The 22,091-nt window shown below is 46.6% G+C and overlaps 1 protein-coding gene across 2 annotated transcripts in view; it reads left to right on the top strand.

The window, feature by feature from the left end:
* Window positions 1–626: 626 nt before the first annotated feature.
* LOC115574492 (prospero homeobox protein 1) overlaps window positions 627–22,091 on the top strand; it is a 32,044-nt gene continuing 10,579 nt past the window's right edge. The window contains exons 1-4 of one of the 2 annotated variants that reach the window (XM_030406068.1): window positions 627–1,130; window positions 4,059–6,128; window positions 10,032–10,139; window positions 15,392–15,586. In XM_030406068.1, the coding sequence (XP_030261928.1) occupies window positions 4,125–6,128; window positions 10,032–10,139; window positions 15,392–15,586 (2,307 nt within the window). In that variant the 5' untranslated portion in view covers window positions 627–1,130; window positions 4,059–4,124. Of the gene's footprint in view, window positions 1,131–1,336; window positions 1,461–4,058; window positions 6,129–10,031; window positions 10,140–15,391; window positions 15,587–22,091 lie in introns of those variants that run through there. The other variant, XM_030406069.1, reaches the window with a different exon arrangement.

Genomic DNA, 22,091 nt, shown 5'->3' with positions numbered 1-22,091 from the left:
GAAATAAATAGATGCTGATGTTTAAAATATAAACCTTATTAAAAGATCAAGTTACAAAGTTGGTAATCGAAACACGCGTCAACACAAGCGTCCGAAAACTTGACTTTGAATTTCACTGCCACAAGGAAAGACAGCATTTTGCATTCAAACCTCACGAAACTAAAACCTTAAAAAAACAATTTAAAGTGCCATTCATCTTAAAAGTGCGCCTTTATGCTTGACTGTAATAAATCAATGTACAAGCTGGAGTTAAAAATACTGGTTGCCAGAAGAAAATCTACACATGATCTGTGTGAAATTGTTCTGATTGCACTGACACTGATATCCGCGATCTCTTGGAACCATAATTAAAATTAAAAGTTCCCCATTTAAGTTTTGAACATGAGAATAAACCCCCCCATAACAACATGTGAGACTATGTGTTTTATGTGCGGCTTGATAATGTAATGTCAAAGTGCAGGAACGATTCTTACTCGCGCGGTTCGCTGATTTGGGAAGAAAGAGATTAAGAGTGGTATTTCCTTTTTTTTTTCTCCTCCTCCTCCTCCGCCTCCTCCTCCTCCTCCTCCTCTCTCTCTCTTTAGTTGCATGCTCAAGTCCCCCCGTTCTCCCCCTGGTCAAGTTCAGTGCGTTGTTTTCTCCGGACCCCGGACGGACGCTTCTTATTGGTGGGCAGCGACGGTTACATCACCGCACGGCTCGTGACGCGCACGTCTTCCTGTTTCCTTCAGCCGCGTCTTAAAGTGAATCTTTAGTGGCGGAGGAGCGCTCCAGCATCCAGTCCCCCCTCTGCATCCAGTGCGCCTCGGAGACGCACAGACGCAGACGCTCGCTCTCTCTCTCTCGCTCTCTCGCTCTTGCTCGCTCTCTCTCTCTTGCACTCTCTCTATGTCTCTCACTCTTGTAGTCACAGCAGAGGATAGAGGGAGAGATCGACGCGCAAGAGCTCTTTTCATCTTCTATATTTTCCCTATTTTGTTCCTTTCGGCCGCGTCGCCGACTTTATTCCGGCTCTCCCTCCTCTGAGAAGAAACTCTGTAATCCAGCCATCCAACCGAGCTCTGCAACATATTCTTTCTCTTTTTTTGTCGCCGTAGGAGTTCAGGTTGTCCCCCCTCTTCATCTAAAGGGTAAGTAACCTTGTCCTCGGATACCTCCCTCTCCTGTGCTGCCTCGCCTGCGCACGGTGGGCGGAAAAAACCCTCAAAACAACAAAAACAAATGAAATCATCATTAACGGGGGGGAATTTACTCTGGAGCTGATCATATCTATCGGGGCGTTATATTCGCTCTGTGTCGCTCCCCTCATCTTGACGTGTGGTTAGAGTTGCGTGAGCAGCCCGTGTGTTTATTTATTTATTTAATTTGTGTCGGTGTTGCGAGGATGATTTGCGGACGGTAGCCCAACCTTTCCTCATCAAAAAAAGCGGCCGTCAAGTTGATTTGGGAACTTTTGCAAAGTAAGTTTGGGAAGTTTGTTTTTTTTGGTTGTTTTTTGTTTTGCTTTGGAGACGTGATGTAAAGAAAACGTGAGTTGATTTACGGACGGCAACTGAGATTGGACCTGTGTTTGATTTGGAAACGGTGTATTCGCTTTTGCCTCTTTGTCCCGTGGGCTCAGTCTTGTTCTAACAACCCCTTAAGATGCCTTTTTTAGTGTCACAAAACCCTCAACGGAGCTTGTCAGTTGTCTTGTTCGGTGAATTTGGTGCTTTATCTTCTACTTTTTTATGGACATCGGTGAGAAAACGCTGCCGGGTTGTGTTGTCGGAAGTGTCTGCAGCTGTGTCTCTGAGATGTCTTGGTCCATTCACTGACCATCAGATATGCCAAGAAACAGCCAGGTCTCAGCTGTAGAGCGTAAATGTTGTTGGACTTCAAGTTTAAACTCGTAAAAGGTATACAAACTGTGCATTATTTTAATCCAAGACGCGTTTTCCGCCTTTAACTTCACTCTTTATTTTGTTTCAGCTGAAAGTTTTGCTTCAGGATTGGAAAAATAAAACAGGTTTACAAGGTTTTGGTGAGCGTCTACGGCTTGTTGTTCAAAGCTTGAAATTGTTGAAAGGTCTTTAAATGAGAGAGAGAGACAGAGAGAGTGAGTGCGCATGGGCAATGGGAGACAGGTGCGCCGTCGGAAAAGACAGGTGCTGGTGTTTATTTCAAGCTCATTGTTAAGATCCTGAGGCGGTCGAGTCAAGTTTTGTGTTTTTTTTCTCTTTCTTGGAGATGTATCACCTCTTGTCTGAACTGCTAGATGCGGCTGTCAAGACTTGAGCCCAGGCCATTTGTCATAATTGTTGTATTGTAGAATATTCTTGTGACTTCAGAAGGAGGAATTATTTACCTCTTTATTCCAGCAAATTAGACAATTACAGTCTTATCAAATGTCAATTTCCAAAATGTTTTAGAGTGAGAAACCTGCTTATGGCTTGTCCCCTTGTGCGGTGCTTCACACAACCAAGCGTCTAACAAAGCCAACAGTAAAGTTGTGTGTGTGCGCTCATCTGTGTGTGTGTATGTGTGTGTGTGTGTGTGTGAGCGTGAATGAAAAGAAAGAATACTTGCTTTAAAAAAAAAGAAATACTTTTAACATGCAGCAAAAGTGTAAAGATGCTTAAGTTTCTTTTAGTTGAAGCAGGCAAATAATCGGCTAAAGAAAAATGTTTTTTAAATCTCACTATTCAAATTCGATGTGTCTGAATGGCTTTGGTCTGGAGATTACAACAAAATTATTATTTATTTACAGCTCTGCAGATCTATCTTAAAATCCACAAAAAAAAAATCAGTGTAACATTTGAGTTTATGTGCTAGGCTACCTGTATAATTCAAGTCAAGTAAAAAGTGTATGTATTACATTTCTGGCATGTTTTATTATTTCTCACCGAGTCTCGATAAGAGCTGGTGTTTTCCTGACAAGTGTAAAAAGAGAAAATGTAAATTGTTACACCACTTTCACGCCGTTAAGAAACATCCACATAATTAAAAAAATTCACCAACCTCTTAAATTTTTTCAAAGACAAGCGTACAGATTAAACGGTCTAATAATATCACTACATTTGAGATTTGACGCATCTGATGTGGCTCTGACTAAGACACTGCCACTGCTGCTTACATAGCATTATTGATGCAGGCCCGTACTGACAAAACATTTTGCTTTCAGAGGGGCATTAGGGTTTTTGTAAGAGCGCTTTAAGTTGCTCCTTACCAGAGTTGACCCTTGTGACCTATTCATTTGAGCAGAATTAACTGCCCTTGCCAGATGAAAAGACAAACAAAAAACACAGAAGTGAGCTCACGCTGGCACCAAAATCAATAGGCCTATTTTGTGTTTTCTTTTATGTGCCACTCTCCCCATTGCTTAAGATATGATGGCCATATTGATTCATGTGGACACAGGACTTGCATTTTAAAATTACACAACATGTAAACATGGTTTAAAATAAGATTATTTTGCTGATCTAACCGAACGATATCTCAATTACAAAATAGGATTTAAAAAAAAGAGATATACGATGTGCATTCCCTCCCCTTGTACGCTGTATTTTTATTAACACTCTTAACCTTATTTCTTATTATATTATTTTCTGAATTAATAGCTCGTATGTTGGCTCACACTGCAACAAAATGGAAATGAGGACAAGTACTTAAGTAATTATCATAATTTTATGCAGCTTTGTGTTCCGTGGGAACTGGTTCAGTGTCGCGCGGCGTGTAACAGGGGACAGGATAAAATGTAGGACTTTGCCCTGGAATGTCGAGCCAAGGCCTAATTCTGACCCCATCTTGCCTGTTCTCTTTACCCCTCTGTCACTGATCCTTACTGCCTGGATCCAACCATGGCTGTCCCTGTCCTTGTAGGAACATATATGTCAGCTAAAGAAATTCTACTGAGGTTGATTTTAGTCTCTGAAAAGCTTTTTCTGTTCAATACAGTTTTAGTCCCAACACTTAAGTGTTCTAGGACATGTCCTGCCTGAGTGAGTGAGTGAGTGACTTAGAATCTAAAAATATATCTTACTCTAATGAGTCATGTATCTGTGAATTTTTGCCCACAGGTACTCAGAGGCTTTGATCCTAGAGGACTGGGTTTGTGGGATATGGCCCAATAGCAGCAGCCCGTGATGCCGGACCATGACAGCGACTCCCTCCTGAACAGACAGACCAAGCGAAGACGTGTGGACATTGGTGTTAAGAGGACCGTGGGCAGCACAGCCTCCTCCACAGCAGCAGCCACAACAGCAACCACTGATAACATTGCCCGCGCCAAAGCAGCCATTTTCAGTGCCATGAACTCTCTGAGCTCCCACTCTCACCACGGATCAGACACCGACTCCATGGAGTGCTCTGTAGTGCAGCCACATGGTGGGCCTGGCGTTGTGTCAGCCAGCGACAGTGAATCCAAGTCCAATGTACTCCGAAAGCTACTGAAGAGGGCCAACTCATATGAGGATACCATGATGCCCTTCCCTGGCACTACCATTATCTCCCAGCTTCTCAAGAATAACATGGCTAAAAATGGAGGTGGACCCGAGAGGGGAGAAAGAGGGGACAGGGGTGATCGGGACGCCGGCTTCCCCGGATCAGGGCTCTCCAATGCAAGTTCGGATGCTCCCCAAGAGGATGCATGCAGTAACTCCTCCCAGGACAGCACCCCTCAAGAGTGCCTGTCACCGTTTGGTCGTCCTCCAGGCCTGGCCACCTTTGACATTGAACGACTCAATGATGAACACCTGCGTGCCAAGAGAGCCCGTGTAGAGAACATTATACGTGGTATGAGCCACTCACCCAGTGTGGTGGTACCTGCTGCTTCCCGTCATGAGCGTGACCATGAGATGGATGGAGATAGGGACATGGAGTTAGATTGCCCACCCCCTCAGTCTCAGCATCAGGCCCCCAGTAGCCCACGGGGTGGCGAGGTGTGCAGCAGTAGCAGCCGAGAGAACAAGCGTAAGCAGCGTCTGCCTCAGCAGCAACAGCAGAGCTTCACCCAGCTGGTGTGCCAGAGGAAGGAGCAGAAGCAGGAGGAGCGACGGCAACTGAAGCTGCAGCTGGAGGACATGCAGAAACAGCTACGCCAGTTGCAGGAGAAGTTCTTTCAGATCTATGACTCAACTGACGACTCAGAACACAATGACCTCCACAATGACCTCCACAACGACATAGGAAACATGTCTGAGGACAGCCCAACCCGATCTGACACCGGCGGCGATGATCGGGGTGGAGATGACTTGCGCTCTGACAATGAGATGTCTGACCTGGACCCAGGCCATTTCCTAGACAGGGCGCGGGCATTGCTTCAGGAGCAGGCCCTGCTGGCGGACGGAGAGAAGCCAAGAAGAGAGGGGCTCGGCCGGAGCAAAGCACAGGGAGGACCAGGCTCCTCCATGCATGCTGAAGGAAAACAGCTGGCGGAAACACTGAAGCAGGAACTCAATTCAGCCATGACGCAGGTGGTGGACACAGTGGTAAAAGTGTTTGCCAAGCCTCCACGCCCTACACCCCAGCAGGCCTTCCCCCCACTATCCCTACCACCTGAAAGATTCCCCAATGTTGTCAATGGAGACAACCCCAACTTCCACACCGCCAACCAGAGGCTGCAGTGCTTCGGTGATGTCATCATTCCCAATCCACTAGACTCATTTGCCAGCATGCCTGGGATGCCAGGCGCCGCCAATGACCAAACCGAGGCACTGCCCTTAGTCGTGAGGAAGACACCCAGTGAGCACCACCACCAGTCCTCAGCTGTGGGCGCACATGGTGGGCACCACCATCCTGCCCTTCACCCCTCCTCGCTCTCTGCCTCCATGGGTTTCAGCCCTCCATCCTTTAGACACCCATTTCCACTTCCTCTCATGGGCTACCCTTTCCAGAGTCCCCTGGGTGGACCAACAGGTGGCTACCCAGGAAAGGACCGCTCCTCACCAGACTCCATGGACCTGTCCCGGGAGACCACCAGCCTGAGGACCAAGATGACATCAGGTCACCACCTTGTGCACCACCACCATCGCTCTTGTTCACCAGCACACCCTGGCAGCACAGCTGAGGGACTTTCCCTGTCCCTCATCAAGTCCGAGTGTGGTGATCTCCAGGACATGTCTGACATCTCACCTTACTCAGGCAGCAATGTATCCTTTCAGAAAATCTGTGTGGTATGTGTGTTTGTATGTGTTTGTGTATATGTTTTGAGGAGGTTGAAAGGCAACAAGTGAATGTGTAAGACAGTGACCCTGATGTTTTAACTCTACATGGTCCAGTTCAAACCAGCTCATGCTTGTGTAAGCCAGGAAAAATCAGATTCCAGGTGGTAATTCCCTGCGGAGACAGGTGTGAAACATGGCATCAAAAGATACAAAGAGTTAAAAATCAAATCTTTTTTAGCCTTTTTGAAACAAGCCTAAGAATCTGAGAAATTGTTGATGAATCACTTTTCCTCCCACTGCTGTTCTCCTCTCCATTGTACTGCATTGTTGTATTTATTTTTATACTCATACCTCTTCCTTCTCACAGCATCGTACTGCCTTTTCTTCCATCTTCAATCCTAAGTGCTTTAAAAGCTTTCTTGTCACATATCACTTACTCACAAAGATTAGGGCCCCCATGACATTTACTGCCCCAATTCCCTTTATGAAAAAAATAGCCCTGAAAGAACAAGGAGGGAGATAGCATCCTGAAACTTGGCACACAATGGTGTTATATAGCCTCCCTTATAGTTTAACCCCAGTGTGCCCCAATCATGCCCTACGGATAAAGAGGCTATCCCCTATGGGAGGCTCAAATTGAATCCCCCGGAGACTCAGGACTAATAGCTTAAAGAGATACATTCAGGCCCTTCTCTGTTTCCCTTATACCTCCTTAGTCCCCAAGTATTCAACACCCCTTAACCCTTATGAAAGTTTGATTCGTGTCACACTGGTTGTCCTTAGAAGGCTTCGTCTTCAAGTCATTAACATTCATTACATGCTTAAGAAATTAATCCAACAGCTCTTTCCCTGTCTGGGCTTTATTAGTGAATATGTATATTTAACACTTTAGAAGCCTTGTTTTTGCTCTTGCGTGTACCTGAGCGCTGAGCTGTTATCGTGTGTGTGTGTGTGTGTGTGCCGTTTTGTGTGCGTGTGTGCATGTCACAAAAGGTTCGCCTGAGGACTCAGTAAAGATGTATATTTATGATTGCTTGTGTTTTCTCTTGTGTTCCTCTTATCATCCATCGCTGTTGTAAAAAGCCCACAATCATTGTCGTTTCTTTTCTCTTTTTTTCATTTCATAAAGATCTGTCAACAGCCCGGGGGGCCCTTCGGCTGTTGCTTGGCAGCCAAATACTTCTTTTTTTGTTTTCCCTCCCTGCAAACCCCCCTCCCCCCTGCCTTTTCTTTGAAGCGGACGTTAACAGGTGTTTGCAGCGAGCTGTTTATCTTTCATTACCTCGCCTTGTCTTGTCTTCTGACCCAAGGGTGAACGCTTTCCAGAGATCCATAATCCTTTGCTTCTACGGGCTCCCGATGGAGGGATGAAAAGAGGAAAGGGAGAGAGAAACATACAGAGACTGAGAGAAAGTAGAAAACAATCAAACAATAACCACATATGCCAGATGCTGTGGCTTTCATTGTAGCATTTATTATTTCAGGGCATTAACAGATGTATTCCCCTACATGGAAAGAATAGGCGTGTTTGTTGTTTCATTTTTGATTCCTTGAGTTTATTCCACAGGTTTAGGAACAAAGTTAGGCTTTGATAAGATATCAGTTTGTTTGTTTTTTATTATAATTTGCATTGCATTTACGACTTTATTTGCATTTCTAGTCTTACAGCTGGTTCCACTGATGTGGATTTTTTGATAATTCCCTATTTTTTTTCTTTTTCTTTCGGAGCCTCAGAAGCCAGAGACAGCTTGTCAGACATTTTGCGAGGTGTGTTCAAGTTCACCAGCTCTCGGCAGTGTTGTGGAGCAGATGGCTGCTATCAATTTCCTCATTTGTTCTCAGTCCGACTCCAAATATTCTTGTCCTTACACCTGGAATTAGGAAGTGGAGCAGCTATTTCCCTCTCATGACTTTGGGCTTTGGGGAAGTGTTGCGAGAATGATGATGTCTTGTCAGATGTGGCAGGCGAACAGTGGGCCAGCTGGTATGAGTGCACCATCATGACAAAATAATAGCCTTGCACGCCACCCCTAAGTCCAATCACAATTACATTTGCAAGCTGTGAGTGAATTGGAGATGAAAATGCCTCATCAGGAGATATGAAGCTTCTTAATTGTCGTCTGAAGGGAGGTGATACTGTGTTTATGGCTGGAGAGGTAAAATCTCACTGTCTTTGTTTTAAAATAATTTTTCATTTCTGTGATAAGGGGAAAGCGATGCTAATCCTAATTGAAAAAGCAAAAACAAATTAATCTAAGTGTAAGTGCAGAGCTTTCACAGCGAATAAATCCCACCTTGCCTTACTGAGAAAAAAACAGCTCTCTTTTTTCTCTCCCTCTGCCTCTCGCTCTGTCTGAGGATCCATTGTATCCCCTCCACTTGGAGCAGATGGTGTGGTGTGGAGAGTGAAGTGCTGCTCTTTTGGCCAGGCCTGACAGAGTAACACCAGTCTGCCAGGGTTTCCCCCACAAGACCCTCGCTGCGTATACAACTAACTCTCCCTCTCTCTCACTGAATCAGACAAAGTAGATAGGGTCTTTAAGGAGCCAACCCAGTGTGGTTCAGCATTTGCTGGCTTTGCCGTGTAACCCCGAGGCCAAGGGCAATCCAATCTAGCAGCTGATGCCTTCCTCCTACTCTATAGTTACAGCTACATCTGGACACTTGACTGATTTTAACGATCGCAGCCACCCCTGTAGATCGTAAATAATGTCAAGCAATGTATTTTGCCCACTCAAGTGTAAACAGTCTTCATGAAAACTTGGGGCTGTATCTTCTGTGTAATTTAAAGCCCTGTCTTGCTTCTGCCTGATGAGAACCCTAGTTGAAACGGCCGGAGGTTTTAACACGCAGCCCGCCCCCCATCCCCGTTCCCTTTTCAATGTCTTATCCTCCAGATTGATATTATCAGATGCATTATACGGCCGTTAATTCACCATGGAAATGGCTTGGGCCGTTTGGTGGCGCAGATGTGTTTCAGTCCCCCCATATCGCTGGCTGTGTCCAAAGCCTCAGAGCCCCTCTTCTCCTTCTCCTCCTCCTCCTCCTCCTTCTTCTTTCGCTCCTCCAAGGGTTTGGCAGCGACAGAGAGGCTGGGGGGTAGGGGTGGAGCAGAGGGAGGAGGAGGGGGATGTAATTGAAGGTTGGAACCATGCTATCCCTCAAGGTGCCCCCACCAGCCCATCTCCATCCTCTCTCTGCTGTTCAATCCAGGCGATCCATTAGGAAGACAAGGCCTCTGACATGTATTTGAATATGGCCTGCGCGAGTGTGAGAAGGTTTTTTCATGTTGCTCGGCCCAATGTTTGGGACTATCTCCTAGACCTTGTTTTGTCACTGATATGACGCCAGCATCAGACAGTCATATTCAGGCTTGGCATGTGTTGTCGCCAAGCCATTAGGCCTTCTTGCCCGTCACTGGCGTTAACTGCTGTCTTTGTCTGTGATATGCAAATGTCTCCTTTTTTCTTCTTCCTTTTTTTTTTTTCGGGTGGAGGTTAGCACGGGGTGTAGGCAAAGGCGTTTGCTCACTTTGACTGTGAAATGAGCCTCCTTATGTAAAAGCATCGGCTGTAGTGCTGGCCAGCGTTTTATTTACCGTGACGCTCTCACACCTGATACGGACGATGCTAATTGCAAGCAAATGGTTCTGCTTTGGTGCACTGTCTTCAGCCAGCCATCCTCCCCCAGCCCCCCCCACCCCCCTTCAGCAGCCTTGCACTCATGCCTGGAAGGAAATTTGGTTACCCACCATCCAAATGTTACTGCCAAGAACTAGCATGCACATAGATATTTTGTGATCACATCAGTAGCGACATTAGCTTGATCTACCCTAAGTTGTTTCCCCTCCAAACAGTTGTTGATGTCCTTAATTGCGTTCATGTTCAGATCCAAGAGGGTCTCTCTCCCAATCACCTGAAGAAAGCCAAGCTCATGTTTTTCTACACCCGCTACCCGAGCTCTAACATGCTTAAGATGTTCTTCTCTGATGTCAAGGTAAGTCCTCTTCAGACTTTCTGAGTTTCCAACCCCTTTACCCGTTATCCTCTTAACTATATCACACAATATCTATTTGGCTATTTTCTTAGATAGTGACTTCTTTTGCTGCATGTAACAAGTGTAAAGACGGTTAACACTCTGTTGCATGTCTTTTTCTGCCTCTCGCCGCTTTTCTTCCCTCGCACAACGGTCGACGCACCTGCTTTGAAAGGGGAAGTTTGATTTGTAATTCGGGATGTGCTGGCTTCGGCTGCCGAGAACAGTGTACGCTTGTCTGTCTTGAAAAGAGGCCCTTTTCCCTTTGCTTAAGTTATGGTTTTATGCAAAAGATGAAAGAAGAGGAAGTTGAATGGGTTTACATGAGGGAGCTGGAGAGCCTATGAGTATTCTAAAGATAAAGAGCGAGATGAGTAATGGAGGGGTGGAGAGGGCAGAGAGGAGGATGGAGCCTAGAGACGGAGGAGTGGTTATCCGAGCAGGTGTAGGGAGGATGGTTTGATGGAGGGAGGGGAGAAGGGAAAGAGTCGTTTTTTTGGGGGGGTTGACATGGCAAGGATGAGCGTTGGCGCCGCTGGGAGTTTAATGAAGGAAATTTGGGAAACAAAGAAGCACAATATGTAAGCTGCACTGAAAAAAAACAAGAACAATAACACAATGGCCGTTGTAGTTGCAGTGCGCGCAACCAAGTTTTTTCCATGTTGTTGTTGTGTGTGTGTGCCCCTCTCGGACCATACGGAGGGGTAAACACTGTGACATATCCAGGCCATCTTATTCAAATCAGAAGATAAAGGCACCCTTTTTTCCCAGCTGCCCCCTCTTTGGATGCTGTCGCCGCCAACCATAACTCGTGGGTCGTTTTTTTCTGAGTACAGTTTAAAAGGAGGGTCGGCACCTGTACATGTCGTTTCATTACAAAAACCCTCGATTTTAAAGCATCCCACTGATTTGATATTGGTGTGATATTTTGCTGTTGAACAAATGGCACCAACAATTACCATTTAAAATTTGAATCACTCGTTCCACTGACTAATAACTCCCGATGAGGTGGCCTCCTCATGAATGGCCTCATCAGATACTTAAACAAGGTCAAGATAGTTAAGGGGATTATGAGTCAAATTGGTTTGTTTTTGTTTTCATGGGATGACAATGGACTCAAGCTGTACGTTTGTAGACATGTATGGGAATGAGACTGACTACTGTATCTAATTAAATTCAGGGCCTCTTAAGCGAGTGGGTGTCCTCAGACATGAGTCTTGAAGGCTAATCAGGTCTCGACTAATCAGGTCTTGACTGTCAAGAACCTAATGAACGTGGGAAGTGGGTTGCCTTAACAAGTGGGGGACGCCGTAGCTGTTGTTCCCCTTCATTAGGCACCTTTTTAAGACTATTGTGACTTCTTTTGACTTTTGGTGTTGGTGAAATGTTATGACAGATGCACCATAATACCATTGTTGGTGCTGCTAATGACGGCCTATGGTATCATCCCTGGCTTTAAGACGTCTCATTATTAATGCAGATATTGTTTTGATGGAGGCTGACAGATTAATGAACAGATTAAATAAAGATTTTCAGTCAATTGATAAAGTCATCTGAAGTTCTTGCCTTTGTAAAGAGATACACTGTGTGCGTGTTCTGTAAATTGATTACAGCCTGTTTAGACACTGATGCATTGTCCTATATTTTTCAAGCGAACGCAACCTCACACACACCTTGCTTTCTGTGGCTCTTTCAGCGGCAAGCCTCAGTATTTGGGCCAGTCATGTGCTGTGGAGTAGCGGAGGTCAGGAGGGTTTTCCCTTTTCTATATGTCATTCCTTCTCTTTTCTTTTTTTTCGCTGATGGTGTGGCATGGTATGTGTGCCTCGGCGGGGCCGGGGAGAAAGAAAAGCCAGCCGCTGGATTTGAGTCGCCGCAGTAACAAAAGCCTGCTTTCCAGGGCCGCTTTTTGTGTGCAGTCAGCCAATAGGCAGCCGGAGATTATCTCCCACAATTCACCCCTGCGAAAACAGGAAACGTTGGAAAGCCCTGATGACTGTGAAGGGGCTTACGAGAGAGAGAGAGAGAGAGAGAGGGAGAAAGAGAAAGAGAGAGGGAGAGAGAGAGTGGGGGGGGGGGGGAGGCCCGTACAGGCTTCTGTGTCTTTCTGCTCTTCTCTCCGGTTGTTCTGGATGTAGCTTAGCACTCTGAGGTCATCTGTGTGCTTTCTGCTCCATTGTTGACCACTATGTCAGGGAGAGTGTTGGCGAGAGACTCACACTTTCATCCAAATGCTTTTCAGCGCAATGTTTTCACCCTAAACGACAAAAGACAGAAGTGTAGAGAACCAATTTCATTCCACGTATTAATAAATTAGCTGACGTGTGTGCAGACACTTGTGGCCGACGCTCAAAGTGCCTGAATTCTTTTGGCAGGCGACTAATATAGTTTAGAACAAGGATACTTGAGTGCTTTCCTTTTCGGGACTTAAGTATGCGCCTGTGCATGAGCAGAACATATGTGTGTGTATGCATGTGTGTGTGTGTGTGCCACTGTCTATCTTGCGCTGTTAGCACTAAGCGCTGACCTTTCACAGGCTCTTGAGTGTGAGTGTGAGAAACACGCTCTCGCTGTCTCTCTCTCATCTGCCTCTCAGCCAGGCGCACACACACACACACACACCCTTATAGACACTTATATGCTCAAAATGCATATACACACACACACACACACACACACACACACACATACACACTGTTATACACATCTATATGCAGAGCGTCTACACACGCACGGACACACATTTTCCTCGCTGCAGCTCATGTCTGTGCTGGCTGACCCCTGCCAGCTCTGATTAAGGAGCTGCACTGATGTGCTCCTTTGAACCAATCCCCTCCTTTTACCCTGCACACACTCGTCCTTAGCTGCTATCAGGGGTCCTCTGTCCCCCACCAGCAACTTAATGAACCAAGACTGTTGGAAGCTGCACGGGGGACTTGCCAAAACCGAGTCCCTGAGTGCGCTGGGAACAGTTGATGCGGATATAATGTAATTTAGTGCGTTTACCTGCATGTACAGTAAATATTGTATGTTTTGTGCGCTCCGTGCTGTGATTGAGCCACAGTTCAGTTCACTTGCACAGGCCCTAATACATCTTCCCCTGAGCTGTCGGTATAATAAAGTAATCCTTGTCCAAAGTGACAAATCTATCCGTCAACTCGGCTGCAGTGACACCAAAGGTCTCCTGCATGAGCGATGGTAACTCTTTCACTGACTTTAATCTCACAATGTAGCGCTCGATCTCGCGCGCACCTCATGTGCACGCACGCACACAAGCTTGCATGGATCGGCGGCCAATTCACTAGTGTCTCACATACACAGCCAGCGAGACTTATTCTGATCTTATACATGAGGTGGGACAACTTGGATGTAACAGTGTTGTTGTGCGTGGTCACACTCCGACTGTCTGCTACATTGTGTGGGTTTAAGAATAGCCCCGTGCAGCCGATGTATTTGTAAGTGTCAGTAGTTTGTTTGTTTGACACTCCGATGTCACGACCCCAGCTTGCTGACTGCTCACGTTCCGACCCTCCGCCCTCCCCCCCCACCTCCACCACCCAGCGAAGCGCTATTGTCCGACAGCACTGACCTGCACCCGTCCTCCTCTACTCCCCCCCTCCCTCCCTCATTTCCCCATTTATGCTCACCCTGCACTTTACGACAGCCACCGTGCCCCCCCCCCCCCCCCCCCCCCCCCCACATACACCCTCCAAAACCCCTGCCAAACAATGTCAAGCGGACTTATTCTTTTCCACTCCGCCATTATGTCATCTGCTGATCATTCCAGAAAGGCACGGCGCTCTCCTTTAACCCCCACCCCATACCACCACCACCACCACCACCCTCCCCCCATCCCACCTTGGTCCAACTCTTTCTCCCCATTCTGATTCGCCAACTTTTTTCCGCCTGCCTTCGGCCGTCCCGTTCGCCTCGCCCTCCCATCTTCCATGTGCTTGCGTGTGTTTGACTGCCATCCCACATCGCGAAGAGTGTGTGTGCATGTTTGTGCGTGTCTGTGTGTTGTCGAACAATAGCCGGAGCCTAATCTCCATGTCAAAACCGCTCTGCCTCCCCAGCGAGCAGTCCGCTCAGCGTTTAGTGGCGTTTTGTCCCCCCATTCTTCCAGCACCACAAAAAGACCAGAGGGGAGGGAGGAGGGAAGGCCTGTGTGTGTGTGTGTGTGTGTGTGTCTGTGTCTGTGTGTGTGTGTGTTTGTGTGTGTGGGTGTGGGCGATGGTTGAGGGTATCAAGCAATTCACTGGCCAGAATTTCGAATTTGTGATATGAAATTTCCGTGAGTCTCTGAGCGTTTATTGGTAACGTTTTTTAAGGATTAAGAGCTTTCAGCGGAGGCATTTCAGAGTGACCCAGCTAGGCGACTACCCTGATGTCCTTATCAAGTGGTTTGGATGTTTAGACAGTGTGTTTTCACTGCTGAGGCCAGGCGGAAAAAGAGCCGGGACCAGCAGAGGCTCTTAATAGGTTTACCTCGTCCTATTGAATCCAGCCGAGCGGGACAGATCAGATAGCCACAGTCTTCTCCGCTTAACGCTTATCATCTCTCTCTTTCTCCCTCTTCCTCTTTCTTTCTTTTGCTCTTTTTCTTCTCCTTTCTTTCCGCCTGGGAGGTGCGGAGAGGGGAGGAGAATCGGGGTGTAATTGGTGAACGGGGTTAAGTACATGTTTGAGCCCCCTGCGGGCCAGGGCGCTTCAGATGATGACTTAATCGTTTTTCTGGTCAATTATGTGTTTGCGGTCTCACGTCCCCCCCTCCCCGCTTTGCTTCCACCTCTCTCTCCACTCTCAGGGTTATGATAGGGGGGAGGTCTGCTCCCAGTGGGGAAGATGAACCACACACACACACGCACTTCCACACTCACACACTCTCTCTCCCGCCTCCTTGCGAGCTGTCTTACTTAATGTCTCTATTATCTTCCCTCACTCCACGACCTGTGTTCTCTCCCGCTCTCGTCTTTTATCTTCCCCTCTCTTTTTAAGTTATCGCCTCACATCTCGACTCCCTGATGTGAAATGACACGCTCTCATCCTCGCACTTCCTCCTACTCGCTCATACCTAAATCCACTGGCTTAATAAAGATTAGACATGGCAGCCTTCCCTCTACAGCCGATCCCCATTGATATCCACTCAAAATGTCTTTTGGATTTCGATAACTCCGCCGCCCTAACTCTTCCCCCCTCATCTCTCGTTCCAGTTCAACCGCTGCATAACCTCCCAGCTGATCAAGTGGTTCAGCAACTTCCGGGAGTTCTACTACATCCAGATGGAGAAGTTCGCCCGCCAGTCCATCAACGACGGAGTCACCGGAAGCGAGGAGTTGAGCGTCAGCCGTGACTGCGAGCTCTTCCGAGCCCTCAACATGCACTACAACAAGGCCAACGACTTCGAGGTAAACACCAACAGAAATTTTCTTTCAGAGAAATGTTTTTTAAAATGTTCTCAGCGAGGAGGAGGAGCTGTGAGCAGAAAAAAAACAAAAACGTTGAATTTCACCTGATACCTCGCGATACCTCGCGGCAGGTAGTGTGACACCATCTCACTGTGTCCTGGCTGTGACTGTTCTCAGTGCTGAGTTCAAGTCTCTTATACATCCTGCCGCACTCGGCACTATAATGTGTACCATCGTCGTCCTGGGAAAAACCATCTCGAGAATAGTCGGACGATTGACAACTTTGGGACAATTTTCTCAGACTTTTCCTTTGCTTAATCCTTCAGTTTCTTTCTGAATAATTCAAACACATTTGGAGATAGATACATTTCACTGGACAGAAATAATACGAAGAAAATATTGTTTTCTGAAGCCATTTACAGTAGATATGGGAGGAACTCTCATCCGATGAGGAAGAAACTTAACTGACACCTTGCTCGTTTGCCTCTTCCCTTCCCCTAATTCCCCTCAGTTGCTCTCATTGTGTGTGTGTGTGTGTGTGTCTGTGTCTGTGTCTGTGTGTGTGTGTCTGTGTGCGTGTGTGTGTGTTTGAGAAACCAACCCTTTACTTCCCTGTCCTCATTTTCCTATCATCTGCGGTGAGATGTTTACATGTACGTGTGTCTTACAGTGAATTGTAATCATAAATTCTCGGCAGGCAACTTCACCTCTGATATGTTTCATTTTTCACACTTCCTCCTTTTGCCACCGTCCCTGTGTGTGTGTGTGTAAAATGTGTGTGTGTGTAAAATGTGTGTGTGTGTGAAACGTTCCAGGATCGCCAGTGCTCTCTCAATGTCAGCTGACAATAGGCCTTTAAAAGGCTTGTGTTAAGAAGGACCTGGAGTGATCTGGGTTTGTGTGTGTGTGTGCGTGTGTGTGTGTGTGTGTTCGAGAGAGTCTATGTGCGTTCGTGTATGTGTGTGAGTGTTTTGTTGTTGCTGCATTTCCCAGTGTCCTGTTCACCTCGAAGGGTACAGCCGTCCCTTGGACCGGCATGGCATGCTGGCAAAGCACTTCTCCAGTGTGTGTGTGTGTGTGTGTGTGTGCGTGTGTGCGTGTGTGTGTGTGTGTCACTTTGAGGGGGGAAAAAATCTCACTGTTATCAAGGTTAAGCGTCCTACTGTTTTAGTGAGAGGAAGGGGAGAGAAAGCGGGGGAAGAGGGGGAAGAGGGAGATGGATAGATAGGGGATAGAGGGTGAGAGCTTGGAGACAAAGGAGAGAGCGATGAAGGGAGGGAAGGAGAAAGGGAATCGAGGGGAATGGAAAGGGGGAGAAAGAAGGGTGGAAGGAGGAGAGAGAGAGGGGGGAAAAGAGAGATGACGTGCAGGAGAGAAGTGCCCTTGCGAGCAGTGGGAGTTTTGCAGCGCTCACATTTAAAGTGCTTCACTCTCTTTCACTCTGTTTACGTCTATCTCTCTCTCCCTCCGTCCGTTATTTGTCCACTGGGGCTCCTCTGTGTGCACCCAAACACACACACACACACGCACACTGACACACACTTCCCCACATCCATCTTCAGCCCTCTTAAGGGAGGCTTTGAAAGACTCTGGCAGGCAGAAGCACTTGTATATATGAGGTCTCAATAAGTCCATCCAGAGCAAAGAAAAACGACACGATTCCTCCTGTTCGGCTGCTCCCGACCACTACAGGACTGATTTGTTTAGCGATTGAGGAGTAAATTTAAATTTAGAAGACAGAGTCACCTTAAAGAGGTGCAGAAACGTTTGGATTTTTACACCAACAATGTGCAAAAGTGAATCACAGAAACACTTTTTCAAGAATGATAAAAAACATTTTGTTTGTTCTGATGGATGAGATTTTTTCTTTCATATTTTGTATCAAATTATGATCTCATCCATGACAGGAAATGGAAGTCCCTGGTGGAAAATAATATCTATAATATCCAAAAGCAATATATATTTATATAAATATATATATATATATATATGTATATATATATCCAAGATTTATGTTATCAAATATCATGTTTTGTCCACCACCCAAATATATTCCGTTTACTGTTTTAAAGGAGTAAGGAAGCCAGAAAATATTCACATTGAAGAAGCTGTAGTGAGAAAATTTCGACTTTTCTCAAACCTATGAATAGCTTACAGAACAGTTGCAGATAAAGCCAACAGATAAATCTTTGCAGCTTTTAAGTAAAATTAATGACTTTGTGCATTAAAACAAGTGCATTAAAGGTGCACTTTGCAGTTTTGGAGAAATAATTCATAAACTCATAAAGATAATATTAACAATATTAATGAGATAATAATACAAACAAGTATGTTTTATTTTACATAAATGAATAAACAAGCTGTTCTCGATCCCGGAGACACTGTTTGAAGCTAGACAGATGGCAGGGTCCGCCACATATAAAGTAACACAGTGTGAAGTTGTGTTGTTTTTGTTTATTCAGTTTATCAAGTCAAGAGAGTTTATTTAAAAATCAAACTACATCAGGGTTATTTTGCAAAGCAGTTGAGCTAAAAACTGGAAGATACGACTCAAGTAGATACGTTTTTGAATTAAATGGATCTAAATGATTCTCCGCTGACTCATTCGAAGAAAAACCATGGATAGAACGCCCTCTGGGGAGAGAGCGTGAAAAATCCCCCTAAAAGGAAAAGTTTGCGGGTATCGCCCAACGAAAACGTCCGACACCTTTCCCACACCCCCACCTCACCCTCACCTGACAACCCCCCCCCCCCCCCCCCTTCTTTCTGCGCCGTATCTCAGACAACGCTATCATTCTTCTCCTGGCACCAGGAAGCTACTGTTGAAACAGGCTTAAGGGGAACAGGCTATTTGCATACATAAATGTGAAAATTTGCAAGAAGGCAGACAGAGAGGAAAAGAGTGAGAGAGGCCAGGTGAATAAGTCTTCTGTTGGCCGAGGAGCTGCAGCAGAGGTGGAGGAGGGAGGGAGGGAAGGTGTTTTGCATATTAAGGTTTTTTTTGCTGGGCAGGTGTCTGAGAGATACAGGAGCTGATTAGAGTTCAGCACAAGGAAAATTTGCCCAGCCATGCAAATTCTAACCCCCCTGACAAACCAACCGCCTTGGTGAGCACGAAGACTCTGCGTGTAAGTGTTTGTGTGTGTGTGTGGGTGTATTTGTGTGTATGACGTTGGTGTGTGTGTGTGTGTGAGTGTGTGTGTGTGTGCGGGTGCGTGGGTTGTGTGTTTTGTTGCCGTTTGATGTTTGTGTGGGAATGGTGTGTTTGTGTGTATTATGCATGTGCGCGGACACGTTTGTTATGTTTTTCCGTCTTATATGTGCGTGCGTGTGTGTGTGTGTGTGTGTGTGTGTGAGTGAGTGTGTGTCTGACTCATAGAGGTATTGTGGAGATGGAAATGTACTGGATGTGTATCAGGATGCCCCCAAGGCCCTTTTCTGTGGATCTCTCCCCTTTCTCCTCCACCTCCTCCTCCTCCTCCTCCTCTTCCTCCCCTACCTGCCTGCACCACCACTTGAAACAGGAGCCTACGCAGATTCAGCATGCACACACACACACACACACACTCACACACTGAGTTTTCCCTTTGCCAGATTCTGCATCATCAAAGTTCCATCCACCTTGGTGGCGTCTTTGGAATGAATATGTCCTCTGTTTCAGTGATCACACACACACATAGACACACACACACACACACATACAAACACACACACGTCTGTGGCCTTTCTTGTTTGATGCTAATCTGCTCTGTCACTGTGCTGGCCTAATACGCTCCCCATCTCCCTCCCAGCTCCTCTTTTGTCGCGATTGTTTCCCCTTTTCCTTTCATATCCCTCCTCCCTCGCTCCCTCTCGTCGTTCTCTCTTCCTTCTGTTGCCTCTCTCCTTTCATTCTTTCATCCTCCTCTTTTGCATGTCTTCCGTTATCCCCCCTCCTCCTCCTCCTCCGCCTCCCCTCCCCTCCGTCCTCTCCCTCGCTTTTTCCCCCCATTAGGAAGTTTTAATGGCATAATTGTCACATTCCTTCTGGCACAATGAACACCAGCGGTAATTAAAGAGCTTGCCGTTAATTACCTAGACCCCGGCTCTACTTTCCTCTTTTCTCAGCCCCCCTCCTGATCCCCTCTCTTCTTCCCTTTCTTCTCCGCTTCTCATTCGCTCTGTCCATCGCCATCAAAGTCTTCCGAAAAACACACCCGGCCTCCCAAAGCCTTGACTTTGAGCGAGCGAGCGCTTTCATGTGAGGACTCAAGTGAAAATTCTCGCTTAGTGTCCTTTTTCTTTTTCTTTTCTGCTCTGCGGCCCCCTCCGTCTGTCTTTGAAACCCCCCCCCAATGACAACACACATCATCTTTCATAAAACAGGAATGTGTATGACCTGGTAATGGGTTAGACACAGGGAGCGAGCGAGAGAACGAGAGAGAGAGAGCGAGGTGGGGTCTGATAAAGAGGCAGTTTTATGATGGCTCTGGGAAACTCTCAGATTTCCATAAGACAGAGCAGGCCAAGTTTCCTCTGTCAGTGTCCACTCCTCCCACAGAGGACACACACACACACACACACACACACTCACGCATGCACTCGCACATGCACACACCTCGGCATTTAAAAGAGGAAGTCCCTATGATCTCTATGTGAGAGGGAGGTACCAGCGGTGAGAAGCCTTCGCCGGGTATCGTGTGTCCTCCCTTATCGGCTGCTCTTTCTCCTATTAGAAAGACGTCTCACTCCTTTTGTCCCTCATCCTCTTTTGTCTGTCCATTCGTCTGTCATCCCTCCATTGGAATCGATAACGCCCTTCCACACACGCGCGCTCATCCGCCGCGTTTTGACCAAACAGTGAAAGAAAGTTTGACTTTTCTTTTTTTTTCCCGCTCCGCCTCACCCCTCCGTCATCCTCTCTTTTTTTCTCCCAAGCTTTTCCTCTCTCCCTCCTTCCCGCTCTCCCCGTGTGTCTCCAACTCTCCATCCATTACCAGAGCCACAGAGAGCCGAGAGCAGATGCTGTCTGTCCAACCGCCGTGCCCCATAGCATTGTGTGCTTCACCTCTCCTTCCCCCCTCACTCCCTCGTTCCTCCTCTTCACGTCCCTCTCGGGGCTCCATTTGTTCTCCACCCAGAGAGGCTAATGTCTGTTTTCTCCTCCTCCTCCTCCTCCTGCTCTTCCCCTCCCTGTTTTCCTTCATTCCTGTTCTTTTTTTGGGGGGGGTTTCTCACCATGTAGATCATGGCATGTGTGTTTATTTGTGTGTGTGTGTGTGTGTGTGTGTGTGGTGCGCCTTTGACCGGGGTCTGACCTCAGGGAATTTGAGGTGAAAAGGTCACGGCCGTTGCACTGGATGCACGGGTACAAAGACACAGATACAGACTGTGAACACACGTAAGTATCTAAAAACACACGCTCGCACACAGGTGTGGTGTTTGGAGTAAAAGGCTCTAGGGTTCTCTTTGAAGAGCGACTGAAGACAAAAGGCAGGTAGAAGACGGAGAAGAGAGATGAAAAAGCTGGCGGTATAGATTTAGGTTCAGAGCTGCCAAAAATACAACCGATACAATTTGCCAGTGGGTTTATGTCAACTACACACACACACACACACACACACACCTCCCCTACCTCGCTTTCTTCCCCTCATATCTACAGTACCTGCTGTCATTCCCCTAATCTCTATTGCTCCCATTGAGAAAAGGTTGAAGTGCACCAAACTCACCTACATGTGCATTCATCATACACAGCAACAGATAACGAGTCCATGCGGTCGTGTGTACCCACACGTCATTGTGTGTTTGTATTGCTATACTTATGTGGACCAACCCACCTTGACATCCCACCTTTCTTGTGCGGACATTTTGACTTGTGAGGACATTTTGTCATTGAGTGTGTGCGTGTGTGTGTGTGTGTGTGTGAGGAAGCAAACACACCAGCTTCACTTTCCTACAGAGACGGTACAATTAAGGCAGTAATGATGACCCGAGGAGAGGAGCTGTCTTATGTTGCGCGCCCATATTTATTGCTTGCAACGTGAACTGAATCTCAGATGTGATAGATGATGTATACAGGATGAGATGTGGGGTGTGCCACTTATTCACAGAAGTCTTGAGACTGTGCAAAGCCGTATTTCTGGGATGCTAATAGGCTTGAAATGTTGCTGTACCCACAATAAAAAAAAGAAAAAGAAAAAGAAGCATATTTCCTCATAGAAACTCACACAGATGGCTGAAGTTTGGGTGTATCCATCTTTGGGATTTCTGCAATACAGTGGAGGTGGATATCAATCCATTCGTGGAGCTCACAGCATTTCAAAATGGCTTTCCAGAGACAGTGTCCCCGATAGTGTAAGTAATCCTCAGGACACTGTCAAACATTTTCATTGAAGCTACTTTCTACCTGCTGGAAATTGGTGACAGTATGTTCTAGAGCAAAACTAGGACAAATAAAACCAAGAAATTGGTAAGGAAATTTGTTTTTTTGGGGGGTGCAGTAACCACTTGAATGCGCAGTATGTAA

Source organism: Sparus aurata, chromosome 22 (assembly GCF_900880675.1).
Source record: "Sparus aurata chromosome 22, fSpaAur1.1, whole genome shotgun sequence".
Taxonomy (NCBI): Eukaryota; Metazoa; Chordata; class Actinopteri; order Spariformes; family Sparidae; genus Sparus; species Sparus aurata.
The sequence above is the reverse complement of the archived record's forward strand: the minus strand, read 5'-3'. Positions and strand labels throughout refer to the sequence as shown.